Below are 27,453 nucleotides of genomic sequence, written 5' to 3'. Positions count from 1 at the left end.
CTGGCAGATATACCTCTGAGAAGACTGTTGGGGTGGATCAAGGCAGCAGGGATTTTGCCAGCCTTTCTCTGTGGGATCTGTAATGGGGAGCCAAAGTTTTAGGCCTCTTCTGGGGCCTTTGAGGCATTCAGAGGCCTTGGGCAACTGAGTTGTTTTCATGGCTATTGGGACATTACATGAGAACAAGACACATAAAAACCAGCCCATGTGTCTCTGCCTGGGATGGCCGTGGTGCCCATTACCATGGCTGGGAGCAACGGGGCATCTGGCACCTATGGTGAGGCTGTTTCCATGGCCCTTCATGTCTTGTATGAGATCTTGAACGAGTTCGGATTTAGGCGCTTTCAGCAGTATTGCTTCAAGGCAGCAATGCTGTGGCATCACTTCTTTTGGGAGCAGCATTCGGCAGCTGGCGTTTGTGGTGATGGCTGGGATTTGGGATGCCCGGGCAGCGCCGGCGCAGGGTTCCAGGTAGTCCACTTGAATTCCCTAGAGCAGGACCGCCGCTGGCACACCGGGTCGCCGCGGCGAGCACGCACCGGAGGGCTCCAGAGCGGGCCCTGCCGCCCTGCGAGGTGAGACGGGCCCTGCGGGAGGGCGGAGGCTCCTCCCCGGCCCGGGGCTCCCGCCGGACCCCTCAGCGGAGCCGGCCGCCATCGCCGAGGGGCGGCTGAGGGGCCGCGAGGCGGCGTGACGTCACGGCGCGCCGGACCCCCGGGCCGGTGGCGCCTGCGCGGTGGCGGTGCGGGATGGGGAGCCCGGCGGGCGCTCCCGCCAAGCGCGTGCGGTACGAGGGGCCGCGCGGCCCCGGCAGTGACCGCAGCGACCCGCGGCTGTGGGACACGGAGCGGCTCTGCCAGCACCTCTCCCTCTGCGGCGTGGGCGATCCCAGCCTGCTGCGCCGCTTCCGAGGTACGGCGGGCCGAGCCAGGCGCCGGGCCCGGGGCCATGCGGTCCCGCCGCCGGTGCTGACGCTTCTCTTGCTCCCACAGAGAGCGGGGTCACCGGGAGGATGCTGCTGGACCTGCCGGCCTGCGCTCCCGAGCTCATCCGCGTCTGGTGAGGGCCGCCCGCGGGGAAACGGGAGCCGAGGCCCAGGAGCTGCGGCGGGCGGGCCGTGCCCGCAGGGAGCCGCTGCACACGCGCGTGGCCGAGCTCATCGCGGCTCTGGGCCGCGGCCGCCCCGAACGCCTCGGGCGGAGCTGTGCGGGGAGAACGGGCTGATCCCCGACTCTCGGAGCCGTTCCCGTTCCGTGCTGATCCCAGCACAACCACGGCGCGGACCCTCGCTGCCCAAATAACCACGAGAAGCAAAAAAACCTTGATCCTTTAGAAAAGGTTTAATGAAAGTTAAACCTGCTACCCCTAGGTAGCACAGTGAGCTTTGGAGTGTTGCTGGGAGCACAGGAGTGAGCTCCAGGGGTTCTGACGGGAGCTTACTTTTCTGCCTGAAGTTGCTGCTCCAACGCCAGGAACGACAGCAGCCCCGATGTTTGACAGAGCGGGAGGTGCTGCTCAGGAGAGGCCGAGTGCCACCCGTCTCCCTGGGATAAATCCAGGGCATTGACAGGTCAGCCTTGTGGGACTTGGCTCTCTGTTGTGCCTACAGAAGCGTGGGCTGCTGTGGAAAAAGAAGTGTTTTTGTGTGTCCTGGCAGAATAGGGGCCTATGTGTGAGTGGCCGAGTCATTGCTGCCGTGAGACCCTACCACCCTGAGCAGTCTGGAGCAGGCAGTGGTCACCTGCTGCGAACACAGGGACACTGGATGCTGTTCTAAAGTGTGTAAAGGATTGATCCCAGCAATGAAGGAATGATTGGTCCTAAAACCCTTGTAATCTTTCTGGTGGTGAATATTGGTTTTCTTGCTTTTCTGGAAGAGCAGAGAGTATGAATCTGTCCTGCTATTCTGTGTGTTGGAAAGGCCCCTTTGCCCCTTCTCCACCCCACTGGGGATCTTCTCTTGCTCCCCTCTGCTGGGATGTGAGCCTGCTTGCTCACCACATATTTCCTGGTGGTTTTTAATCTTGTGATGTCTTTTCTTTATTCCTTTGTTAACCTTGTTTATACTGTTTCCTTCAAATTTGTCTCAAAACACACCTGCTGGCTCCAGCTGTTTGCTGATGTTGTGGTTGGTGGCCCTGAGGTAGGCTGGGGTATGTAATCTGGCAGGTTCACACAAGTGCAGAGCTGTGCTTTCTGCTGGGGTTTAGAGCACTTTGGTGTTGGGTCCTTGGCTGAAAACTCATCAGACCTCATGCTGTGCTGGCAGTGAAGGTCTCTTTCGCTGTTTTATTGGGACATCAGCATGCAAAGGGGAAGCAGGGGAGGGCGGGTGTCTGGGCGTGAGTATTGGAAGAGAATAAAGAGCTGGTGTGACGCAGTGGGACAAGGCAGAAGTGCTATACTTTGGACAAGGTAAGACGTGCTGGAGTGATTAAGGTGGTTTTGATTTCTCTTTATGTGGAAGAGGGGTTTAACTGCAGCTGTTTGAAGTGTGCAGATAGAAATGCTGTGATGTTGTGGAAGGCAGCTGAAGACTTTGCTTAAGACTTTGTTTATTGCTGAAGTACCAGGTAATTGCCTGACTGAAATGACAAGCTGGTGTCTAGTTTTATTTAGGACTTGCCGGGAGGCTGCTTGCTTCTAGGAGGGAAGGAGCATCAGGTGTCATTGGACATGTGCAGCCAGTCTGGGGAGTCAGAGACTGTCAGTGCTGAACATGGACAGCAGGATGAGATAGCCAGGAGTCCCTCAGCCTGGGATACAGGTGATGGGGCACAGGGCTGTTGGGAGCTCTCAGTTGATGTAGAGAGCAGATGGTGACACGTTTACAGGCTCGTGGGTTTTCTTTGTATAAGATATTGTTAACTTTGTATAAGTTTCCTTCTGTGAGATCTGACATCTTGTTTCTATTTTAAACTGAAACTGTTGAGAGTTGGATGAGATATTGCTCAATCTTGCTGCTCTTTGTAAACATCTCTACTTTGCACTAAGAACAATTCTTTTGCTGTCCACTGCCCACTGTCCTGCAATAACTTTGATTGTGTTTCTCTGTGACAGGCCACTAATGAATTCATGTCTTTAGTTCCTTGGGCTCCTGGATGTAGTGCCTGGAGGCAGCACTGTGGGTTTCCTAGGTGTTCTCATGTTGCCAGCAGTAGATGTTTCGTGTGGCGTGCTGTGTGCTGAACACAGATGATGAGTGGGGCTGCCTGGCTGATCTCTTCAGGCACAGGAAAGGGATTTTCTCCTACTTGTGGCATGAAGGAGGGTGTGGAGAAAGCAGGGAGGGGAGTGGGTGAGGAAGTGCCAGTTGTCACCATTTCCAAGCAGCCAGCAGTAATGGTGCTTTAGCTGTTGGAGGAATTCTGCCTGCAGAGCCCTGGAAAACTACAAATTCCTGTGTTAACAGGATTTGTCTTGCTTAGGGGGTGTCTGACCTTGTAGACTTCAGGTGAAAAATGTGCTGCAGCTGTTTTCTATCTGAAGGAGGACCAAAAGCAGGGAAGGTGGGGCATCCAGGCTATTGGTCACACCAGGATCCAGCGTGCGGGGTGTAATCTTTCCCTGATTCTCCTCCCCATCCCACCAGAGCAGCGAGGCAGCTGTGTGGGACTGAGTTCCTGTTTGGGGTTAATCCACCGCAATCCTTCTTGGTGCTCTGTGTGGGACACAAAGGGTTGTGATTATGACAGATCTGAACAGAGCATATTAAAATACGAGTTGTGTGGCCAGCAGAACTAGGGAACTGATTCTTCTCCTGTGCTGGTTGGGCCACTGGTTGTGCCACACCTTGAGTGCTGTGTCCAGTTCTTGGCCCACCGATTTAGGAAGGATGTTGAGATCCTGGATCATGTCCAGAGAAGGGCAACGAGGCTGGTGAAGGGTCTGGAACTCAAGCCTTAGGAGGCGTGGCTGAAGGAGCTGGGGTTGTTAGCCTCTAGAAGATGAGGCTCATAGGAGACCTTACCACTCTCTACAGCTCCCTGAAAGAAGGTGCAGCCAGGTGGGGGTTGGTCTCTTCTCTCAGGCTACAAGTGACAGGACAAGAGGACACGAGCTGTGCCAGGGTGAGTTTAGGCTAGACATTAGGAAAAAATCCTTAACAGAAGGAGTGATCTGGCATTGGGGTAGGCTGCCCACGAGGGATGTGATAGAGTTATGATCCATGCAGGTGTTTAAAAAAAAGACTGAATGTGTTAGTGCCATGGTTTAGTTGATAAGGTAATGTTAGGTCATAGGCTGGATTTGATCTCAGAGGTTGTTTCCAACCTGGTTAATTCTGTGCTTCTGTGTGAAAAATAAGTTGTTAGAAGCATTCATTAGATTAGTTTACTAGTTGCTGGTCACAATGTTGTTTTCTTTTCTCTCAGAGTTGTATCATGGAACACATGCTGGTCTGGGCATCACCAAGGGTGCTTTTCATCTTAGAATTGTGGAATGGTTTGGGTTGGAACAGACCTTAAAGATCATCTCATTCAGACCCCAGCCATGCAAGGCAGGAACACCTTCCACTATCCCAGGCTGCTCCAAGCCCTGTCCAACCTGGCCTTGAACACTTCCAGGGATGGGGCGGCCACACCTTCTCTGGGCAACCTGTGCCAGGGCCTCAGCACCCTTACAGGGAACAAATTTTTCCTAATACCCAATCTGTACCTGCCCTCTGTGAGTTTAAAACAATTTCCCTTTGTCCTGGCAGTATCTGCTCTTGTAAGAACTCCCTCTCCCTCCTTTTTATAGGTCCCCTTAAGGTATTGGAAGGCTTCAATGAGGTCTCCATGCAGACTTCCCTTCTCCAGCCTGAACAACCCCAGCTCTCTCAGCCTCTCTGCATAGGAGAGGTGCTCCAACACTGCCTTGTGACAGTCTGAGCAGCAGCTACAGCCCAAGAGCTCCCTGTTAGGGAAAGCAGTACCAAGTGGTTGAGAGAAACACTGCTGACCAACAGCTCAAACATCACATGCCTTTAGTATTTTAGGGACTGTGAATTATTAAATGATCAGACGAGAATAGGTAGTGCATCAAGCATCTTTTTCCTAATAGCTGACACTTTATATAGTCTTGTTTTCTGTTAAATTTTATGTTGAAAGGCTGATATCAAACCGATCTTGGTGGTTAACTGCTGGAGAAAAAGTATTTTCTCATGATAGTGTTTGCTGTCATAGTGAGGCTGAAACCATATAGCTCAAGGGCAAGGCTTGCCAACAGAGTTAGTAAGAGTAGGTGTGATAGAGCATATTATCTCTCTCCAGACTTGTCCTGCCTGTGCTCTTAGACTGCTGTGGCTACAGCAGAGTATCTGCACTGGAAGTTTAGCTGTGTGTTGTGAAGGGGACCTTTAATAATTTATTGAAAATGACAGCAAAATTTCTTTGCAAAATAGAAGAATCAGCCTCAATAAAATTAGAACGTGTTTTAAACTGCAGTGGTTTTGCTGTTGGAGTTGAAATTAATTTATGTAAAATTCAAGTTAATTTGATCAAATTAAACTTTTAATACACAGTTGACTAACTGCAAGAAATTTTTATAAAAATCATTTGTTGTGACTGACATTTTAATTTAAGGAAGTTTTGCATCCTTAAAAAGTGTCAGTTATTCAGATGCTGCATGTGGTCTTTCCCATAAGTTTAAAAGACTCCAGGTATGGCTGACACAATTTTTCTCATCGATTTTGTGGTGGTTTTATTTCTTGGTTCTGTGTAAGTGGGAGAAGCACTTATACTGCTCTACAGACATGTTCTGTAGCTATTTGTTTCCTTCCTTCTGTACTTCATTTTAGAAGGATAAGTGCTTTCAATATTTTTTCTGAAAAAGTTGCAGTTTCAGTCTTCTGTCAAGGAATATCAAAGTAATGTGAACTCGCATAAGTAATGCCATACGTACTTCAAATTGTAAGGGGAAGTGCATTGCAGACTTTGCTCTCAGTGTCTTTTTTTCCTTCCTAGCTGTCCAGCTGAGCGACTGGAAGTGATGGCGTGCCTGACACAGCTGCAACAGCAGCACATGGAGTTGACGAAGGTAACCCATGCTCTGGGGACACCATGGCCAAGTCCTGCCCCAAACTCTGCACGGGGCTCTGCTCCTCCTCTCTGCCTCCCCCCTCTTGGCTAGGTGCTGCCAGCTGGTGCCTTTCCTTTGCACAGCAGCAAACTCTGGGCCCTTGGTAGTGGTGGTGTGTGAAAAACCACTTTAATAGAAGAAATACTAGAATCATCATGTGGAGGTTTTCAGTGGGCACCTGCAGGTTGTGAGGGATTAAATGAGCAGAGGAGCTGTTTGGCATGTGTTGGAGAAACTCCCTTTTCGCATCCCTCTGTGTAGAGCCTCCCCTTGGTTTATTTTATTAGTTTTTTCCCAGGCTTAGGTTAACAGACTCCTCCTCATTTTCACTGTTTCCTGTGTCCAGCTGTTTTTCCCAGTGGTGTGTGTTGGTTTAACTGGGGCCAGGACTGTGCACATTCTGCAGTAGTCTGCATATCTGCTACAGCCTTCCCAGCTCACTGATTAAAGGTAGAGGGCATAGGAAAACCTTATTTGCCTCAGCATTTTACAAGGATATGTGTGTGATGGAATGGTTTTACATGCAGTTTGACAGCAAAGATTAAAGATTAAATGTGTTTACCTTTTCTACTGGGTCCCTGTAGTTACTGTGATGTCTCTAAAAGTATGTGCTTATCAGGAAGTACTTCTCTCATATTTTAGTCATATTGGGGTTTGCATTTTGTTTTAAAAAAAAAAACAGTTGTAATTTCTACTCCGCCGAGTTGCATTTGATTTTAAAAACATGAACAGTATCAGGCCAAACACTTCTATTGGATATTTTAGACACGCATTGCAGTATCCTGCTTTAATTGGAATAGCAGATTAACAGATAGAGGTTTTCACACGTTAAGTTTTGGAATTGCACAGGTGGAGATAACGTTTTTTAGGCATTTTCACCTTCCCTTGCTATATGAAATAGGCATTTTTATCATTTTGGTGTCAAGCTTTAGTAGTTCTCCAAGGTAAATTTGATTGTGCAGAGAGGTTGAGGATGCCCCATGCCTGGAAGTGTTTAAGGTCAGATTGGACAGTGCTTGGAGCAACCTGGTCTAATGGAATGTGTCCCTGCCCATGGTCGAGTGTTGGAAGAAGATGATCTTTATGGTCCCTTCCAACCCCAACCATCCTATGATTCTGTGATAGATCTTGCTACAGGGTTGGCAGGATATGTCTGTTTTACAGAAGATGAACAGTCTCTCCCACCAAATATGTGACCATTCTAGATATCCTTTACCTTGGTGCCTATTTCTTTTCAAAGGCAAATTTTAAATGTTTGTTTGTTTTGGGATTGTTTTTTGTTTGTTTTGGGTTTTGTTTCTTTGTTTTGTTTGTTTGTTTTTGTTTGGGTTTTTTTTGGTTTTTTGCTCCTGTAGGTTTTTAACGATCCTATTCATGGGCACATTGAATTGCATCCCCTGCTTGTTCGGATCATCGACACCCCTCAATTCCAGCGCCTCCGGTACATCAAGCAGCTGGGCGGAACATACTTTGTTTTTCCGGGAGCGTCTCACAACCGCTTTGAACATTCCCTAGGGTAAGGTGGTGGTTCTGGCACATGCATCTCTGGCATCTGGGTATCCCTGAATTTGGTTTTGCTGCTGTGGAGTGCCAGCCAAGAGGCATTGCACTGCTGGGAGAGTGCTTCTGGTCTCAAATGTTCCTTGATACCCCATGTGATTGTGGGCTGTTCCCTTGAACTTCTTTTAATAAAGACAGATAAACAAACCTACAAGATGAATCAATGTTAGGTTTCCTTCCCCACCCTTTATTATTCTAAGAATAATGTTAGCTAAAAACCGTAAGTGCTCTCTGTTCCCCCAGTCAAAATACAAGTTTTAAAGCATAAACTTAGTAGGTGTACGGTGGCTACTCTTATGATCTGCCAGACGGTTGTAATCCCCACTCATCATCCAGTACAGGAAAATCCATTTGATCTGTAATGTTTGCCTTTGTAGGTAGATGTGCTTCATGCGGTCAATGGCAGGTTGTCAGGCTGGTAGCTGTAATTCCGTTAAGCAGAAGTATGATGGACGCAAGGATTCGTGGAGTGTTGCTTGGTCATTCATACTCCTCAGGGAAGCTGATGAATGACAAATTTCAGCTTTTTTAAAGGGTATATCTCAAGGGGCAGTGAAATTAAGCTAGTAAGTGGTTTTTGTTCAGGTGACCTGGCCAGACTAAAGTTGCTTTTGTTGGTGTTGAAATACTGTTGATTAGATCTGCCTTACTTATAACGAGATTCAAATGGGTGTTTGCAAAAGAGTCAGATGAATGAGGCAGCCTGGATTGATTGTATCTAGTAAACCAAAAAGACAGAAGTGTGGTTGAATATAAACAAAGTTTTCACAACAGAAGTCTAAAAACTCCAGTTGTATCAGCAGCTTTTCTTTTGAACAGTCCCATTGATCTGTCAAGTTAAATTTAGGACAGTTGTTCTTCACTTGTATATAATTTCAAATATTTCTACAAATAGAAGAAGTGAGCTTTGTGTGCTTATTGGTATAATAAAAACCCATGAAACAGGAAATTTGGACTAATGAAACATATTACCTTGTCATAGAAAGCCTTGTCTTGCTTTAAGCTGTTCTGAAAGGGGAACTGTTGAGGCAAGTGGTGCAGAGGTTATAAACAGTTTATGGGAGTATGTACAATGTCTTTGCTCCTGCTGGTTTTGTGTCATGAGAACAGAGGGTCCCATTCAAAAAACGGGACTAAATGAAATCTCAAATCTAAAATGAAAGAGAAGAAGAGAAATAATTGTCATGAGCTATCATTCAAGCAGGAGTTTGAAAAAAGTACCAGGTGCTTTGGTGACTGTTGTGGACCTTTACAGTTTGCCCTGACTGGATTTCAAGGATTCAGTGTAAGCTGAGGTGCTTCAAGATTTTCACTGTCAGTGGTGCACTGCTGTTCCCATACACAGCTACTGTGGAGTTGTTTGTTATGAAATACTGCAGGGTGCTGTAGACTCTCTGTGTTTTGGGCATGGTATCCCATGCTTTTTTGCTTTCAGAGGATTAAAACTCTACTACAGGAAGAAGTTTGTGATTCTCTTGTAGGTCAGGGTTTGGGTATTGTATGCTGCCTCTCAGACAAGGGCTGTGACTTAATGGAACAAAATAGAATAGGGGAACTTCTCTTTTTCTTATCATCCTAAATTGCTGCTATATTTCTTTCTTTTCCTTCTGCAACAGGGTTGGCTACCTTGCAGGATGTCTGGTTCGTACACTGAAGGAGAGACAGCCAGAACTGAATATAACCCAGAGAGACATTCTCTGTGTAGAAATTGCTGGGCTTTGTCATGATTTGGGTAAGGTACACCTGAGATGGGTTTTTGCTCTCGGAAAGCTAACAAGGATGAAAAACTGGCTGTGAGGTCAGAACATATGAGCTGTTCTGGGTTGCTCAGTGCATGGCCATATTGCAAGACAGGTTTTATCTGTTCTGTTTGGTCTGGAGTACATCTGTAGAGACAGTTACACTTGAATCTGTAGCCACTCTTACCTAGTGTTTTGTCCTGTTTCCAAATGGTGCTTAGAGTTCTGCTCTCAGTGGCTGAAGTGTCCACTTCCTTCTGTGATTCTCCAGGTCTCTTAAAACATTTCAGAATGATTAGTGTTCCTTTCAAAAATTGTAACACTTATTTCATAATTACTTCTTTTCTTCAGAGCTTACACAGAGTAATTAATATTCTCAGTGTTGCTGCAGCACTTTCCTGTGGTGTAGGTGCTAGAACTGGCTGTTAAGTGCAGTAGTACTTAAAGTATCTTAGGAAAGGGTACTTGTTATACCCGAGTCTTCCTCTTAAGTGCTGAATAAGGAATTATCTGATGGTTGCACTCAGAGAGTTGTGGTTACAGGCTCCATGTCCAGGCGGAGCCCGGTGATGATGAGTGACCCGTGTGGGGAGCGGTGCTGTTGGCTGTGTCTGTCATTGATGGGGACAGTGGGATCAATGTACCCTTGAGCAGTTTGCCAACAACACCAAGCTGTGTGGTACACTCACATGCTGGAGGGAAGGGATGGGGCATCCAGAGAGACCTGACTAGAGAGACAGAGAGTGGATTGAGAGCAGACCTCAGAAGAACTTGTGGGTGTTGGTGGTTAAGAGGCTGGATAGGACCAGAGGCAGCCCAGAACCCGCCATGTGCTGGGCTGATCCCCAGCATGGGCAGAGGGGGCGGGGGGGTGGTATTCTGCCCCTCTGGCTTGCTCAGGTGAGACTCCACCTGCAGAGTTACCACCAGCCCTGGGCCCCAACATAAAGATGGGGTGCTGCTGGAGTGAGGCCCTGGAGATGCACCAAGAGCTGGAGCCCCTCTGCTGTGGAGCCAGGCTGGGAGGGCTGAGGGTGCTCAGCCTGGAGGAGAGAAGGTCCAGAGAGGCCTTAGACCACATAAAAGGAGTTCCAGGAGAGCTCAGAGGGTCTTTGGACAAGGGCTTGGAGTAACTGGACAAGGAGGAATGGCTTCCCACTGGCAGAGGGCAGGGTTAGGTGGGATATTGGGAAGAAATTCTTTCATGTGAGGGTGGGAAGGCCCTGGCTCAGGCTGCCCAGAGAAGCTGTGGCTGCTCCACCCCTAGAAGTGTCCAAGGCCAGGTTGGACAGGGCTTGGAGCAGCCTGGGACAGTGGGAGGTGTTCCTGCTTTGTGTGGCTGGGGTCTGAATGAGATGATCTTTTATGTCTGTTCCAACTCAAACCAGTCTAAGACTCTGTGATATGTCAAGAAAAGCCAAATACAGAAGAATTCAGATCTAATCTTGCTCAAGAAATTTTTGCTGACAACCGTGTCTCAGACTAAACCTGTGTAATCTTTATATTTAAGGTCATGGGCCATTTTCACACATGTTTGATGGAAGATTTATTCCACTCACTCGTCCAGATTTAAAGTGGAAGGTAGGCTTTTCACTATTGAAATAAAAAGACAAACCTAAAATTATTTGAGGCACAGTCATTAATCTTTAAAGAGTTCCAGTGCTTGTGAGGCTATAGTAGTCGTCTGGCCTTACCTTATTGCATCATTTTGACGGCTTAATTGTAAACAAGAATGTTGTTTCCTCATCTTGTGATGATATCTTTGTTAGTGCTGCACTGATCATTTCTGGTCAGCATTGTGCCTTAAAAGCATATTAAGAGCTTTCTGCAGAATATATTTTACATTTGCAAAATACCAACTGACAGCTTCCTTTCCAGTATAATGTTTTAGTCCAAGGCCAGGATATTCAATAGTGTTTAGAATTCAAACCTTCCAAACTTTTGAACATAGTTTCAACAGTTGTTTACTGTGCAACACAGTCCTTTTTGGCCTCTCTCTGCTTGTAATTTCTTAGCAAAATCAGATTAGTAAACTGGTTAATCTTTTACACAGCAAAATTGATTTATTTTGTCTTTTAGCATTGTAACAGCCTTGCTGCTGTTTGTTAACACACAGAATTAACAGCTCTCTGCTGAAGAGTGTGTTTCTGGACTCTGTAGACCAGGTGATTTCCTGTTCTGTTTAATGCAAAATGACTAGGAAAGCCCCCAGGTGCTGCATTTCACACCAGACTTCCCATGTGCCCTCCTAGGCAGTGCTGATGACTTGGAGTAAAGCTGTGACACTGCAGGAAAGATGCTTAAACTATGTAATACAATATTTGGATGGGGTTTTTTTTGCAGCATGAAACTGCTTCTGTTCAAATGTTTGAGCATTTGATCACTTCCAATAAACTTGAAGAAGTCATGGAGTCTTATGGTCTTGTTCTGGAGGAAGATATGTTCTTCATCAAGGAACAAATAGGAGGGCCTATAGATGAAGCTGCCTGTGTGAAATCGGTGAGTCAGTGTGCTGCTCCTGTGGTTATCCCAAGAAATGTCTTTATTTCACTGAAAGAACAGATAATTTTGGCTTCTGCTATATGTTACTTCTAGCTCCATGAAGTTCTCGGAATCTTATCACAATTGATGCTGGAGGAGCGTTGTGTTTATTTCTTGCAGTGCTGGCACATGTGTTAATGTGCTTACAGCTCCCTGAGAATTCTTACCCAAAAGCCTCCAGATCAGAGGAAAGCTGTAGAAAGTTACTTGTATTTAAGGAACCTAGCTGGTGACTGGGATCCACTCAAGGGTACTGAAAGAGTTGGAAGAAGTGTTCACCAAGGTATTTCCCATCATTTACCTGCAGTCCTGGGTGGTCCCAGTTGACTGGAAATCAGCAAATGGGACTCCATGTACAAGGGTCAGAAGGATGATCCAGGGAACTGCAGGGCTGTCAGGCCTGACCTTAGTGCTAGGGAAGGTCATGGAGCAGATCATCCAGAGTGCCATCATGCAGCACATAAAGGACGACCAGGGAATCAGGCCTGGCCAGCCTCAGTTTAGGAAATGCAGGTCATACTCAACTGAAGGGCAGGAAGGCTCTACAGAGGGATCTGGACAGGTTGGATCAGTGTGCCCAGGTCATTGTGTGAGGTTCCACAATGCCAGCTGTTCGGTCCTGCTACAGGCTGGGCGCAGGGCAGCTGGAAGTGGCTAGGTGCTGTTTGGTTGACAGTGGGTGAAAATGAGCCAGATGTGCCCAGGTGGGCAAGAGGCCAATGACACACAGTCTGTACCAGCCATAGCATGGCCAGCAGGTCCAGGACAGTGACAGTGCCCCTGTGCTGGGCACTGCTGAGGCCACAACTCAAAATCTGGGGTCAGTTTTGGGCCCCTCACTTGAAGAAAGACACTGAGGTGCAATGGAGAAGGGCAGTAGAGCTGGGGAAGGGTCTGGAACGCAAGTATGATGGGGAGCACCTGGGGGAGCCAGGGGGACTTGGCCTGGAGTAAAAGAGGCCTCCCCCCGTCTGGATAACAAAACTGGGCACTGGCAGCGGTGAGGCAGTGAGCAATCCGAGCCTGGCCCAAGTGCCAGAGCCACGACAGCTTTGCTGACAGCAGCAAAATGCTTGGATTTATTGCAGTAGCAAACATAGAGGCATGGACAAGATTCGAAAAAATTGAGTTAACTCAAGAGACAAGCAAGAAGAGATGGCAGTTACTAATCGTTGCAACTCTATGAAAGACTTAAGTCCTCTCTCCTTGTTTTATGCTTAACAGCTTTTGTTATCTCTTCAAGGACACTCATTCAGCTGCCACCAAAGAACTGGTAGCAGCTGAAGTCAGTGGGAGATCTTCCAGGACAATCTGGTCCTAGTCTGAATTTATATGTAGTCCCAAACAAGCAACCCACAAGTGTTTGCTCTTGCCCCTTATTTTCTGCTGCAGGAGTGGGCAGCAAACTCATGGCAAACACAAGGAACTTGGCATAGTGAAATCGAGTCTGAGACCCTCTAGGAAGAGGACCTTCATTTACAAAATCCTCAAGCTGATTTTTATCCCACTGGGCTTGTTTGCATATGAATCTTGGTGCCTGCCATTAGCATTGATCTTGTGCCAGGTTCTTTCCCCATGTCTGGTTTGCCTTGTTTGGACTCTGGGCCTGTTTTCCAGCAAGATACCAGGAAGAGGAGTGCCACACACGATACATGGCAGCACCCTCCTGGTGTTAGGCAGCAGATTGCACTGCCAGGCTGTGCACTGTGGTGCAGGCCTCTGTCATGACATGGACAGTGGGTGTTCGGGCACCAGACGTAAAGTGTCCTCAACATGTCCCAGTACCAGAGCTCTTGGTGATCATGGTATCCATGATGTGCTTTCTTCCTGCTGCTTGCATGTGTTTCCATTGCTATTACATCAGTTTTAGTAGTGCAGGTAGCATGGAAGCCACGTTTGCATACAATGTTTTCTGCTTTCAGAATTTCAAGGCCACTTTATGGCATTTTTTTAGGTAAAGGATCTTTAAATTTTCAAGAAAATGTGCACCTTTTATCTTATTATTTTGGTGTTCATTTCCTGTTTGCCTTATGGCTGAATTGTCCCTTGTGAGGTAGGAGTTTAAGTAGCTGACTATCAAACAATTTTTGCTTAAAACATCTAAGTGTTTTAGAACTCTGTTCTGTAAAGTTGTAGATTGCAGAAGATTGAAGGACAGTGACATGTTTGTGTATTTAATTGCCTGAGAATTAAATCATTCCAAAATTTCCCATCTTTGTTGATATGCTCTTTTATATATATATATATATATATATGTATGTATGTATGTATGTATGTATGTATGTATGTATATATAATTTCAACACTGCAGGCTTTCTTTTAGTAGAGTGATGGGCGATGAATAATTGTGTTCATGGGTTTTATTCTTCCTGAGATTCTGAGAAGACAGCTGCTTAGGCCCTGTTCTGGATTTCTAATGCCTGACAGCTTCTGAAAGTTCTTTCCTTGTCGTCGTGTTCTTCACTACCTCAGTTTTGGATGTTTATCACAAGCAAAGTCAAAATGTATTCCCACTGTCTTTAAAAAGCTGTGTCACGTTGTTGGTGCATTTTAATTTCTTGTTGTTTCTGATGTTTTTATTCCTGGCTCCCCTGTCAGTGGCCCTACCGTGGTCGACCAAAGGAGAAAAGCTTCCTCTATGAGATTGTAGCTAATAAAAAGAATGGCATTGATGTTGACAAGTGGGATTATTTTGCAAGGTACAAATCTTACATTTTATTGTGAATTCCTATTGACAAAATGCTACTGTATGTACAGAAGTTACCATATCGTTAAACACTCTGTGGAATATTTCTAGGGATTGCCATCATCTGGGAATCCCGAATAATTTTGACCATAAGCGATTGCTTATCTTCACTCGGGTCTGTGAAGTGGAAAACCAGAAGCACATCTGCACCCGTGACAAGGTGAGCAGCGTGTGGAGCCCGGGGGGTTAGAGCACCTGGGGGCACACAGGGGAGCTGCACCCCATAGCTGGGGGTCCTGCCCCATGCTCCCTTGGCCCAAGAGGGAGAGAAGTAGTTGCTGCTCTGAAAGTTTTTCTCAGAAGCTGCTTTTTGGGGGAGGGACAGAGCAAACCACTGTTTGAAAGGATTTGTGCCCGATCCTGTCAGGGGAGACTCTTACAGAGCCATCAGATCTGTGTGATCCTGCTCCAGGTCTGCTGGGCAGGAACTGAATGTAGCTGTGGTGAGGGGCTGCTAAAGGGATGAGAGGTCCTCTTCACTGCCAGGCTGCCTGGGGTCACTGTCAGCACTCTGCTCTCCTACAGTGGCCTGAGAGAGTAAAAATTTGGAAATTGTGAATAATAATCATTCTGCTTTATGCGGTGAATGGGAGGAGACAACTAATTTGATTAATTGATTGGTCGCTTTAATCTTCCCAGTAAGACAGTGGCAAAAGTAAATGCTGATAGGGGTTTTTTGATTCAGGAAGTTGGAAATTTGTATGAGATGTTCCACACCCGGAACTGCCTGCACCGGAGAGCATACCAGCATAAGACTGGCAACATCATTGAAATAATGCAAGTATATTTTCCTTTCCTTCCTTTTTAATTTATTTTTAAACTCTTGAAACAATCCATATCCATTTGGAATATTCAGAAAATCAATAAGGTGTGACACAGAATAAAAACCACTTCTGATTCTTGTGAAAAGACTTAGTGCTTAAGAGTGTCATAAAGGCTGTGGTTAACAAAGCGAACAGCAGAAAGAGAGGAGGACAAAAGCATCCTTCTATGTAAAATTAAACTAGAGGAAAATTACTAAAGGGCTGAAGAAGCACAGGACCAGGGTGTGCTTAAACCATTTAAACTGCTGACAGCTGAAGTCAAATCTTTATCTTCAAGTTAGAGACCACTTAGCTCAAGCTGCCTGGTTACTAGAGCAAGGTTACTAACAGAGTGAAGTCATGAATGAGCTCATGTATCTCAGCTGAGGCCTGACTTTGTGGCTGTGTAATACAAGATTTGTTCAGGACCAGCTCAGCTGGCTATCTGCTGTTCTACCTCTCTTGTTGATGTCTATAGAATATTCCCTATAACATTATTCTTTTTACTTCTGTGGGGAATCAGAAATACTTGCATCCCCAGGTATTTTTTCCTTAGGGTCATGTCTGTTGGGGAGCTGTCTGTTGAGTTTGGTAGAAAGGAATGTTAGGATTACACAGTACAAGAGTGATCTGGATTGCTTTCATTTCATAAACTTCAGCTCCTGATTTAGGGATCTTCTAAAACTCAGATTAAAAATGCTCAGGTTTGACAGTACCTACATATGACAAGTAAAACATATTTTTTCATTTAGAAAAACTCAGATCTTGGCTTCCTATAATTATAGCAGCCTTTCTAAAAGAGTATCCAAGCTAGAAATGACAGCAAGGAACATGGAAATCTGGAAGAACTTCATCTTTAGAACATCATATTTTCCCATCTGAAACTACTACATGTTTGTGATGTTTTCCCTTTACAATGCTTTGTACCCTCTCAGCTAACTTGGGAGGCAAGGAGTCTGTAGAAGGGTGTGGTCATCTGTGAGGAAGCCTTTCTGCAGCTGATGGACCATGTCACTGTTTTGCAGGGTTCTGCAATTGTTTCAGCAGTGCTAAGCACAGTCTGAAGCAGAGCAAAGTGAATTTGCTCAATCATCTAAAGCTTACATTCTATTCTGAACCTGTCTTCAGTAAATCTCTGCTGGAATGTGCAGTAGCAGCATGGAGACAAGATGTTGCAGTGATCAGTATCTACTGTGTGCTGGGGATACAATTTCATCTATTGTCTTCTGTTTATAACATACTAATTTGTTTCATTTTGCCTGTTGACCAGTGAGGTGTTTCAAAACTATATTATCCTAAAGTTGTAATTCTGTCTCAAACTAGGATAACAGAAGCCTTTCAAAAAGCAGACAAATCTTTTGAAATAAGAGGCTCTGGAGGAAAAGTGTATCGGATTTCTACAGCAATGGAAGACATGGAAGCCTACACTAAACTAACTGGTATGAGGTCTCAGAATTATTTTTTTAAGTAAAAGAGCATGAGTACTGTTAAAATGCTGTTTTTACTGCTTTTTATGCACAGAAGTAGGGGCAGACATGTGCTATCAAATGCTTGTGCTCTCAAATCTTGCTCGAAGAGCAAGACCTTCTAGTTTAAAACACTTTTATGTTGAGAGAGCGAGAGAAGGAAGCACCAATTTTATGTTCCACATATGTTCAGGTTCAGCAGTGTTAGAAGGTCACGCCTGTGCCCTGAATTTGTTGCACTTGTCACAAGTGGGATGTAAGTGAGATCTAAGTGATACTACAGGTGGCTCTGTCAGGTGAAGTAGTGGATGTGTGTTGTGCTGTGAAGCTATTCCCAAAGCAGTTTCCAAACAGCTCTCTTGGGGTCTCAGGGTTGCTGTCCTGCTTGCCTGCCTCTGCTGGTGTGTGCTGTGGGGCCCTGGTGTTCCCCCTGGTTGTGTTCAGAGCTGCAGCGTGGGCCAGGCAAGCCTACTGCTCCAAGGCTCTGTGGTTGGCTCTGTGCGTGCAGTGCAGGGGTGCTGCAGGTCCTGCTCAGGGCTGCTCCTGATTACTGCTAGCTCTTGCAGCACCTGTCAGCTACAGCTCAGCAGGACTTCCAAGCCAGCTCTCCCGAGTTTCCATCACCAAGCCTTAGCTGGCCAACAGAGAGACTAAAGAACTTCTATCTTTGGTCCATGGGTGAAGTGACAGGGCCTGAGGGCACTGCTGCAGAGAATCCTGTGTGCCTTAGCCATTATCATACTAAAGGCCTTCTACTGGCAGTCCCTCTTATGCCACAGCCATCTGCAGTCTGAGCACACACCTACTGCTGAGGTGATGAGCTGTGCCCTTCTGTCATTGTGTGCCTCTGCTCAGGGCGGGACAAGAGAGGCTGGCTTTAGGGGCAGTAGTTGTTGGGGAACATGAATTGCATTGCTGAGCAATGGAAGGCTGGGCAGAAAGGAAAGCACTGAGGTGAAGTTGTACCTGGGCTGGGCCTGTTCCTGGGGGCTGGCTGGCCTGGCGGGTCCTGCTGTAACTATCTGCTTACCTGTTGTACCTGGTGAGGAGCACAGCTCAGGGCAAGGACAGCAGGGCTGTGCCCAGCCTCTCAGTCTGCCACAGCAAGGAGCTGCTTGCTGGGACCATCTGTTCAGCAAGGAGGGCTGAACAGCAGGGAGAGTGATGTGAAGAATGTACCAGCATCAGATGAACAGTGGAGCGTGCAGGACGAGTATGTTCTTCTTTTCAACCTCCTTCCTGCCTCTAGTGCTTGGAGGGTCGGATTTTTCCTTTTTCTTTCCTTTTCGCTCAGGGAATTTTCTCCCATTTGTTGCCTAAGAGATGGGAACATAGTTAAGAGAGACAAAAGATATAGCCAAGGAGGAGGGGGAAGGGTGCAGTTTGCTATCATTTATGAGCTGAGGGGCTTTCTCTTGGGAAGGGCAGAGAAACCGCAAGATTTTGGCTGGGGGATGAAAGGCTGGACTCAGCTCCTTGCTCACTCATGCCCTCGGGATCAGATGGGCAGGCTGCTGCTGTGGGGAGAATTTGCTGCCACTGCGGAGTTCTGTCCTGCGCTGCTTTCTGCTTATCGAGGGTGAGCTTCTGCTCGCAAGGGCAGCTGTTGAACTGGGGCCTTTCAGTACCCGACCTCACTGGCACAGGGACCCCGGCCCCTTCCCATTCCCAGAGGGAGCATCTCTGGCTGCTTGCGGGAGCTGCTTGCGGGAGCCCGCCTGCCTCTGCCCAGCCCCGCTGCTCGCTGCCGCTGCTGTGGGCTTTTGGTACACATTATCCGACAGCCCGTGCCTGCCGGGAGCCCCTGCTGCTTCTGCCACGCGTGGGGCTTAGTGCTGCACTTGGATTCCATGCCTCCGGGGGTCTGCTCGCCTGTGCCGTTCCAGCCTGCTGCTCCGAGGTTCCTGCTGCAGTCCATTCAGCTTCCCGAGTGTCCTCGGGACCCGCTGCTTCCCGTGAGTTTCCCAAGGAAGCTCCTGCTCCATCCCTTCCGCCAGCCCGCCCGCCATTCCCGTGTGGAGAGAGGCGGCCGAGCTGGCGCCACAGCGCCCCCTGCAGCCGCGGGGGAATCATCGCACTCACCCTGCCCGGCCGGGAGCCACCAGCGCCCCTGCTGGCTGTGCCCGGAACTGCACCAAAGGGGAAGGTGCCTGCAGCCAGGAGAAGGCTGGGACTGGGTCTCTGCGTCCGTTCGTTGTTGCTGCCGGGGTTGTTGTTTGTTCGCCTTGTTACACACACACACACAAGTAAAGAGCTGCTGTTCCTTTTCCCATATCTTTGCTTTAAAGTCCCATAATATCAAGGTTATAAACATTCAGAGGGAAGGCAGTCATATTTTCCATTCCAAGGGAGGTTCCCATCCATTCACAGATGCTTCTGTGAAATTGTGCAGTTACAGGCCTCTACAAATGATGAACCTCTGGGATTCTGCAGCAGAAGGTTCCCTGGCTTTCTTCCATGGTGGGCGAAGAACCATGGTTGTTTTTTAATGTGGTACCTCCTGATTTGGCAGTTAATCCTAGTTCTAGTAAAGGCTGAGACAGCAAAGCATTCCTTGTCATTGCTGCTTTTGGACAGGGAAGATGTTCATGGGCTTCTTATTTCCCCTGCATTATCTCTTTGTCTTAAGAGACCTTCATGGAGAAGTTCCTGGCTTTGGTTGACCTTGTCCATTAAACCAGTTGAATGTGTTTTGGTACATGGCTCAGAAGTTGTTCTGGAGCGTGTTGGGAGCTCCTCAGGTCGCTTGCAGCTCCAGGTGGGCTCTTGCAGGGCTGTGCTTGCAGCATGTGTTGAAGCTGCCCAGGTGTTCCTGGTCAGGGAATGCAGTTGTGGGGTGTAGATCACGCCAGCAGTTTCTAGCACAGCCAAAAATGACCTTTTTGCTATAAAGCCACATCAAAAGAAACCTCTGTCTTGCTCTGACTGATGGTGGCAATCTCACTGCCTGTGTTACTGTCATGTGGAGATGGGAGGGAGGATTTTGACGCTGGATCCAAAGTCTGAGAAAACCTGAAGGCTTAATGGCCATTCTTTTTCTTTTTTTACTAGACAGAGTACCCATGTCCTGAGCTAGTTAATGATGGAGTTCAAGATAGTCTGCTAAACAAGACTGGCTAAATAAGAGGAGAAAGTAACTTCTAGTGAAATAACTAATTATGTTGCCAGGGTGAGAATTGAGATAGTTTTTCTGCCAGCAACCATTGTAAGTCTAATTATAATTAAGATAATATTGTGACTTCTCATTGTTAGACTTAGTTCAGTTATTCCCTGAACGTGTCTTTCCTGAACCAGCAGTTTTTCTGCTGGTTTTAACCTTTGGCCCTGTTTGTGTGTTTTACTGTGGTACTGGATTGTGACATACGTAACAAAAATCAATGTAACTTTGGCAGACTGTATCTACTTGGAAATTTTGCACTCAAGTGATCCAGAACTGGAGGAGGCACGAGAAATTTTACGTAAAATAGAACGACGTGAATTATACAAGTTTTTAGGAGAGACTCGACCTGAATCAAAGAAGGAAATTGCAAAGGTAATGTCCTTTAGTGGTAGGTTCTGAATTCTGTCCTCATAAAAATGTTCTTGAAGTTGCTGACCATCCATTTATCTCTATCTCTGTGTGGGCTTTGTTTAGTTTGAGGGTTTGGTTTGGGGTTTTTTTGTTGTTTGCTGTTGGAAAAATAGAGTCAAAAGTTTTCCTCCCATCCTTAAGTAGCTGAGCCATGAAACATATAAGAAATTGGGGAAGTTTTATCCACAAAAAGTCAGAAGAATGGCAACAGGTAGAAATTCAGAAGCTGATTATTGCAGAAATATTTTCAGGAAAAACTTTTCTGAAAAATACAAAATTTTATTAAAGACTTACAGTCCCGTGATTGAGAAGTTTGTTACATCATTTGATGTTCATGAAAATATAAAAATAATAAGGAACACATCTGCTTTGAATCATAATTTGTGTGCTTTACTTTGAGAATAAATATCAAACTAAATAATGGCTGTTGAATTTCTTGGTGTTAATCTATACTAAGCATGAGCATGCATGTACTTTCCAGTCTTTTTCATGAGTGCTTTCAAAGCAGATAGCAGTTTAATTCCCGTTGTTGTATTTCAAATAATGATATATTAGAGCTCACTTCAGCTGGCTCAGCTCTTTCAATGTACCATACTGTGTTTTCTAATCATCCGTTACTTATCCCCAAACTTCAGCCATAATGGTGAAAATTTTCTATTCATGATTTCCAGAAGTGACTGTCTGTATCTAGAAAGCCGTCATAAAAATAATTCAGCTCCTTTAAAGAATAAGGTTAGATGTAGCTGTTCATCTTTTTGTTGGAAGAGACGGTTTGCTTGTGTTCTTTGTCTAAGAAAAAGTAGTGTTAAGAGATTCTGTATTACAAAAGTAGGAGGAAGTAGATGAAAGCAAACGTGAAATGGTTGCACATGGATTGTTAAATTTCTGCCCTTCTGAGGAGAAGGTTGGAATAGGTGGCCCAACAAATGGGACAGGTGTGACAGCAAATGTTATGAGTTCCACCTTTAAACAATTCCTTTTAGAAGCTTGATTAATGAAAGGAAAAACTCTCATTTTGAAAGTCCAGCCAGAGGCGTTGAATCTTGGGGTATCCAGGGTGTTGTTTTGAAGGAAGACTGGATCACCCTTGGGACTGTAATTGTATCCAGCCAGTGCTCTGCAGCTCGGGGTGCACAGCTGAGGGTTGAGGGAGGATGTTTCCTCCTGTGGTGCCCGTGGCAGAATGTCAGAAGCTCAGCCTCCTCCCAGTGCCAGAGGGGAGCAGTGGCTGCACAAGACAGAGCTGCTCTGCTCCTTCATACACCACAGGGTTATGCTCAGAATCACAGAATGGTTTGGGTTGGAAAGAACCTTTAAAGGCCATCCAGGGACAGGGACAACTTCCACTAGACCAGGTTGCTCTAGCCCTGTGCAATTCTGTGATCCTCAAACTAGCCAGAGCCAGGGGAAAATCCTAAACAGATTCAGAGTTCTTAAATTCAGGCTGAGTTTCCAGTTAATGCAAACCAGAGAGGTAGTTTTGAAATTATGCAAGCAAAGCTAGGAAGTAAGTTTACACATACACATTCTGAAATAGAGTAGAAATAGTTCAAACAGGCTGCCTCAAGCCAGTCCCCTCCTGGCAAGGTTTTCCTCCAAGCTTGCTCTCAGTCTAAATAAACCTTTCCTTGGTTTCTCAAGTCACTGCAAACCACACACATGCCTCAGCTTGGCAATGTGTGTGATTTTCTGCTTATCAGTCTTCCCATCTCTGCAATGAACAAATCAGCAACAAAAAAACCCCAAAACAACCCAACTGCTCCTGGCTGAATTCCTTCCTTCCTCGACAGTCTCCTGGCTGCTCTGGGCTGCCCTCCCATGAGTCTCAGTTGCTCAAAATCTTGTTAATTCAAACCTTGCATCTTCCTCAGAGCACAGCAGTCCTGAATAAAGGCCACAGCCTTTGAATGAGGACTCACACATCTCTGTGGACAGCTGTTCTCCACATAACTGTGCCCCTCTGCTTTTTGTTAGCCTAAGTGTCAGCAGGGAATATTCCCTTGGGGCCAAAACCAAACAAAACCCCTTTGTGGATTTCAGCTTTTGTGGAGTACTTTTTGTGTTGTTGGGGTTGTTTGTTTGTTTGTTTGGGGTTTTTTTGGTGGTTGTCTGTCTCTTGTGGGTTTTTTAATATATTTTACTGCATATATATAAAGCTTTATTAGAAGGTAAGATTCTGCAGCCCTTCCTTTAAAAAATTCAATGAAAATGTCGAGCATTCAGCTTTGGGGAACTTGAGTGCAACACATTTGTATTGGCAAAATAGTTGAATATTTTCTACTTTCATGCTTCATTTCTGCTTTCATTTTATTCTGGGTGGCACACTCCTGCTCTCTCCTAACGCCATCATCAGGTGTAAAACTCCTCCTCCACAGACTGGCAGATTTTGGGTCTTCTCAATTGCATAAGCTTGGTTTGTGTCTAAAAACTGGGTTTTGTACTAATGGCTGCGATGTACAGTAATTCAAACAACCAGATTGCTACAAGAGTCTTGTCAAGCTGTGAAGAATTGAAAGCTTTAGTTTAAAACCATACTGTGTCACATGTTGTGTTGCCTTTACCTGGACCTGAGAGTGCATGAAAGTAATCTGAGTTACTGAGTTAATCTTTTGGTTTGGTTTCTTTCAGAACGATAGCCTGGCAGAAAGCATTGCTAATTCCAAGCCAGAGAAGGACCCTCCAGATGTGGAGCTAAAGGCTGAGAATTTCATAGTTGATGTAAATACCTCTCAGAGCGGGTTCAAGTAAAAACTTCTCAGTCGCAGAGGGCCTTGTGTACCCTGGTGGAAGAACAAACCCGCAGGGTGCCTGTAGCTGCAGGCCTGGTGCAGTTTGAGGGTCTGAAGGCAACGAGCTTCCCGTGGGAGGTTTGCTGTGGTGGGAGGGTCTGGGGCAGGCAGTGGGCAGCCTCACTGATTGGGCTGTCATCTGTACACTGCTTCTGGTGGCAAATAGGCTCTCCTCTTGCTGTGCTCACTCCAGCAAGGGGCAGTGGGGAAACCTGTGGGGGTTGGACGCATGGGTGCCAGTGGCAGCAGCCTGGGGACCACTGGATGGGTCAGGAAGGTGGGAAACCTGTGGGGCCAGTGGGAAGAAAAAGAGACCCAGTGACCTCCAGGCTCCTGGTGTTGCACACCTGATGCCTAGCAGGCGCCTCTGGGGTTGGTCTGCTGCGCAAAGCAGCTGCTGCATGGCTCGGTCTGCAGCCAGCAGTGTGGGAGGGCGGGAGCCTGAGGCAGAGGAGGGAGCTGGGACAGTCTGCAGCATCACACAGCTTAATCCCTGTTCTCAGTTCATTCTGGGAAGTGTGAGTGGCTTTCCATAGAGTGCATCACGAGCTGCTCCTAAAGCACCCTTGGGTTGAGGGTTCACTTCACTGGGCAAGACTGTAGCAGTTCACTGAGCTTTAAAGACTTTGCCTGTGCTTTTCCTGTCCCACAAACTGAAATCGTAGGGAACTGGGTCCCTGCTGACCACAGAAATGTTGGTGTACCAGGTCGATGTAAATAATGCTGTCTAAACTTCATGTTTATAATTCTGAGCTCTGCTACAGCCTCTGGGGGGGTGTGTGTTCTGGGGAGGCCCAGGCTGGTAAGGGACCAGTCCACTTCCAGTGCTGGAAACTGGAATGTTTCAGAGCACAACTGGGAGCTGGTTGCTGTAAATGTGAATATCCACCTGGCAGCATCAGAGCAAGAGGGGGTGGGAGAAAAGATGCAAAATACAATTACCAGATTGTTTTTTAAAGTAATAATTTGTTAATTACTGTTTCATTTGATTACTGTAATTTTCAGGAGTGGAGTGTGTGTATTTATTGCGAGAAAACTAAAGACAAACTTTAACAAATGCTATTTTCTTTGTTTTACATGCAAGGTTATCAGCATGGATTATGGAATGAAGGAACAGAATCCAATTGATAAGGTTCATTTCTATTGCAAGGCTGATCCTTCCAAGGCAGTCAAAATTAGTAAAGAACAGGTAGGTTTTTCCTTTCCTTCTGAAAAGCATTTTCACCACCTGTGATGGAAGTGATCACAGTCCTGTGTGGTGGTTTGTGCAGGATTTGTGGAGAAGTGGTGGGAGCCATGGCTTTGCAGGTCTTCAGTGTATGTTGTACTATGACAATCTGGAATCCTGACAGCCTTTGCATATGAACAGTATTTAACTGGAATACACTGAGAGTTGGAATATCACAATTGCTTTGGATAAAGCTCATGGATTGTAGTCGGGCTTTTGTAATCCAAGAAATACTAAAGCTTTTTCTTTTTTATTTCAAAGGTTTCAAAGCTTTTACCCATAATATTTATGGAGCAGGTTGTCCGGGTTTATTACAAAAGTCAAGAACCACATATTATTTCAGCTGCAAAACAGTACTTTGTTCAGTGGTGTATGAAGAATGATTTCACCAAACCACAGGTAACGAATTCATGTATTTTATTTCTTGTTTAGAGCTCATCATCTTCATCCATAAGCTTGCTTTTTCATTAAAAAGTTTGACATTCAGGCCTTGCCTTTGTGGCTGAGGCACTCACTCACTTACCTAGCCCCTGGTTTTATCACAGCTCCCATCTGGGGGTGCTTTGGTTTCACTGAAGTAATGCTGGAGGCACCTCAAATCATGGAACGGTTTGAGTTGGAAGGGAACCTTGAAGATGACCTTGACCCCCTACCATGGGCAGAGACACCTTCCACTAGACCAGGCTGGAGAAAGAACTGCATCCTCAAACACAAGAGGCCACCCAGGAGATAAATGTTCCTAGGTGGGGATGCAGGTATGGAAAACTGTGTGAGGCCTCTGCTTAGGTCATTCTTCTGGCATCTGTCTTTTAGAGCAGTTAATTTTAGAAGGGCTTTTTACAATGGATCAAGCTACAACTCTCCCTGGTTGTAGAGTGTGGTTGTGTCCTGTAAGCACGTTGTTCAGGTTCAGGCACATCCACCCTGCAGGCCCTGGTGTGCTGCAGAGCACAGCAATGTGCATCTCACCAGCTGATTTCTGAGCTTAGGCAGCTAATCATCTGTGTTGGCAATGCCTGAGCACAGATTAACATCTGTATCTGACTGGGCTGAGCCCCACTGCCCCAGCTGCTGTACCACCCTTGCTTGTTCCAAACAGTACAAGGCACATCCCAGCACCAAGGGCAGATTGATTGCCACAGTGTTAATGAGGTCCTGTGGTGAAGTCAGAGGGAGCACTGTTGATTCTGTTTGTAAACCAGTGGCCAAGATACAGCCAGTTGACCTTCCAGATTTTCTGGTAATGATTTAGGAAGAACTGGACTGCCAATGGTGATGCCCTCTCAGTCAGGGCACTTTTGTCTCCCCACCACTCATTGCAGCAGTTCCCACCCCTGGGATGCACAGTCACTGGTGTTTATAGATTTACAAAGATTCTGGGACCTTGGACTGATTTTTTTTCCTGAGTGAATTAATGCTTCCTGAATTTTAATACTAGGATGGTGATGTTGTTGCTCCTCATCTAACTCCAATGAAGGAAACCTGGAATAAGATGACAGATGATGAGCACAGGAGAGCCTCAGAACCCAGCTGCAAACAAAGGCTTCATTTTGATGAGTAACAGGTTTCTTTTTGGCACTGTTCAAAGCTGCTTCCTCAGAAGATGAGTAAATTTGAGCATCAACTCTTCTAAAAGCTGGTTGGACAGGCTGGAAGAATTCACAGAGCAATGCAGAATGCATTTTACAATACAGAATGTTTTAATGTAGATACTTAAAGTGCATATTCCAGATGAACTTCTAAAAAACAACTTATTGCAACAGAGTAAACTCAGTTCTCATATATTTTTGAATGTATTGGCACTGTGTAGCAAGAGTAACTTTAAAATTTACAATTCATTGTTATTACAAGATTTTACTACTCTGTCCAGTCCTGATCCCTCCCTTAGCTGTGCAATAGCATGACTTAGCAGAAAAAATCCCAGCCCAGGTTCGATGGGGTTTTTTGGGGGTTGGGGTTTTCTTAGTGTCTGAGGAAGAGAGGGATGAGTATGCTTCTGAAAATACAGTGGGGTAAAGAAGAAATTACCAAGGGTGACATCATCAAAATTAGCAAAATTATTTCATGGGGGGAAAAAAAAAAAGGGAGAGGGGAATCTTTTGATAATCAAAGATTACTTTTCTGGTATTTAAAAAGCTGGTGCAGGCCTCTTGCTACAAGTGACCACAATTTTTATGAACGTAACAATGCATTGCAGTGCCATGCAGCCTTTTATTGTTTTATTGTATACTTTTGATACATGGAATGTTATATTTTTTACTGTCTGTCTGCAAAGACTGCTCAAAAGACCAGTGGTGTGAGTGGTTGCAGGAAGACCGAGCTGCCCAGGTATTTGCCAGGGCTCAGGTGTGTAGAGAGGGCAGTGGCAGCAGGGTTCTGCCCTGCTCTGGCCGTCCTGCACCAAGCACACCTTGGCTATGCTTTACACTGTACTGGGCGGACAGGTTCATCAGGTAATCCCTCCATTCTTATCCCTGCCCTATTCTCTTGGAGTCATGGCCATCCCTGTGTCATTTTTCTGTCTCTTGTAGATCTGTGCGGGCTCTTAGAGTTTTCCTGTACAGGCAGTACTGGTGTGAGTGTTCTGAATGTCTGTGCTGTTGAAAAAGTGACCAAGGACAATCATTTTCCTCTCATCTTTTACTCAGGTCTAAGAGGAAGGCTGCTTTAATAAATAAAACCTCAAAGATTAAAACAAAGTCTGACCACAAAACTAAAAACACAAAGTAAAAGGCTCAGTAATGCTCAGAAATTGGAGCGATCTGTGGCCTTTGTATCTGGAATGGGGAGAGAGGTGTTGAGCATCTGGGTCAGACAGTCAGGTGTGGGTGGCCAGAGTAGATCCTGAAAAATAACCCAGAAGGAAAGAACTCCTGCCATGTATCTTTTACCATTTTTATCCTGGGAACTGATGTTGTTAGAGGGAGGGAGTATGGGTATCCATGTACTT

The 27,453-nt window shown here is 46.1% G+C and overlaps 1 protein-coding gene across 3 annotated transcripts; it reads left to right on the top strand.

Annotated features, from left to right (window-relative positions):
- Window positions 1-749: 749 nt before the first annotated feature.
- On the top strand, window positions 750-26,353 carry SAMHD1 (SAM and HD domain containing deoxynucleoside triphosphate triphosphohydrolase 1). 3 transcript variants are annotated; one of them, XM_040080204.2, is made up of 17 exons: window positions 881-912; window positions 993-1,059; window positions 1,455-1,570; window positions 5,946-6,018; window positions 7,416-7,576; window positions 9,237-9,352; window positions 10,870-10,940; window positions 11,703-11,858; window positions 14,499-14,599; window positions 14,698-14,806; window positions 15,332-15,423; window positions 16,773-16,888; window positions 20,308-20,447; window positions 23,115-23,204; window positions 24,360-24,464; window positions 24,765-24,902; window positions 25,942-26,353. In XM_040080204.2, exons 4-17 carry the CDS (start codon window positions 5,971-5,973, stop codon window positions 26,062-26,064), a joined length of 1,566 nt encoding a protein of 521 aa, XP_039936138.1. In that variant the 5' UTR covers window positions 881-912; window positions 993-1,059; window positions 1,455-1,570; window positions 5,946-5,970; the 3' UTR covers window positions 26,065-26,353. The 3 variants fall into 3 exon arrangements, with proteins under 3 accessions (XP_039936137.1, XP_039936139.1, XP_039936138.1); XM_040080203.1 differs by lacking the exon at window positions 1,455-1,570 and having other exon boundaries at window positions 750-912; XM_040080205.1 differs by lacking the exons at window positions 993-1,059; window positions 1,455-1,570 and having other exon boundaries at window positions 846-912.
- Window positions 26,354-27,453: the final 1,100 nt, after the last annotated feature.

The sequence above is a fragment of the Hirundo rustica genome, chromosome 16 (genome assembly GCF_015227805.2).
Source record: "Hirundo rustica isolate bHirRus1 chromosome 16, bHirRus1.pri.v3, whole genome shotgun sequence".
In the NCBI taxonomy this organism is placed as follows: Eukaryota; Metazoa; Chordata; class Aves; order Passeriformes; family Hirundinidae; genus Hirundo; species Hirundo rustica.
The sequence above is the reverse complement of the archived record's forward strand: the minus strand, read 5'-3'. Positions and strand labels throughout refer to the sequence as shown.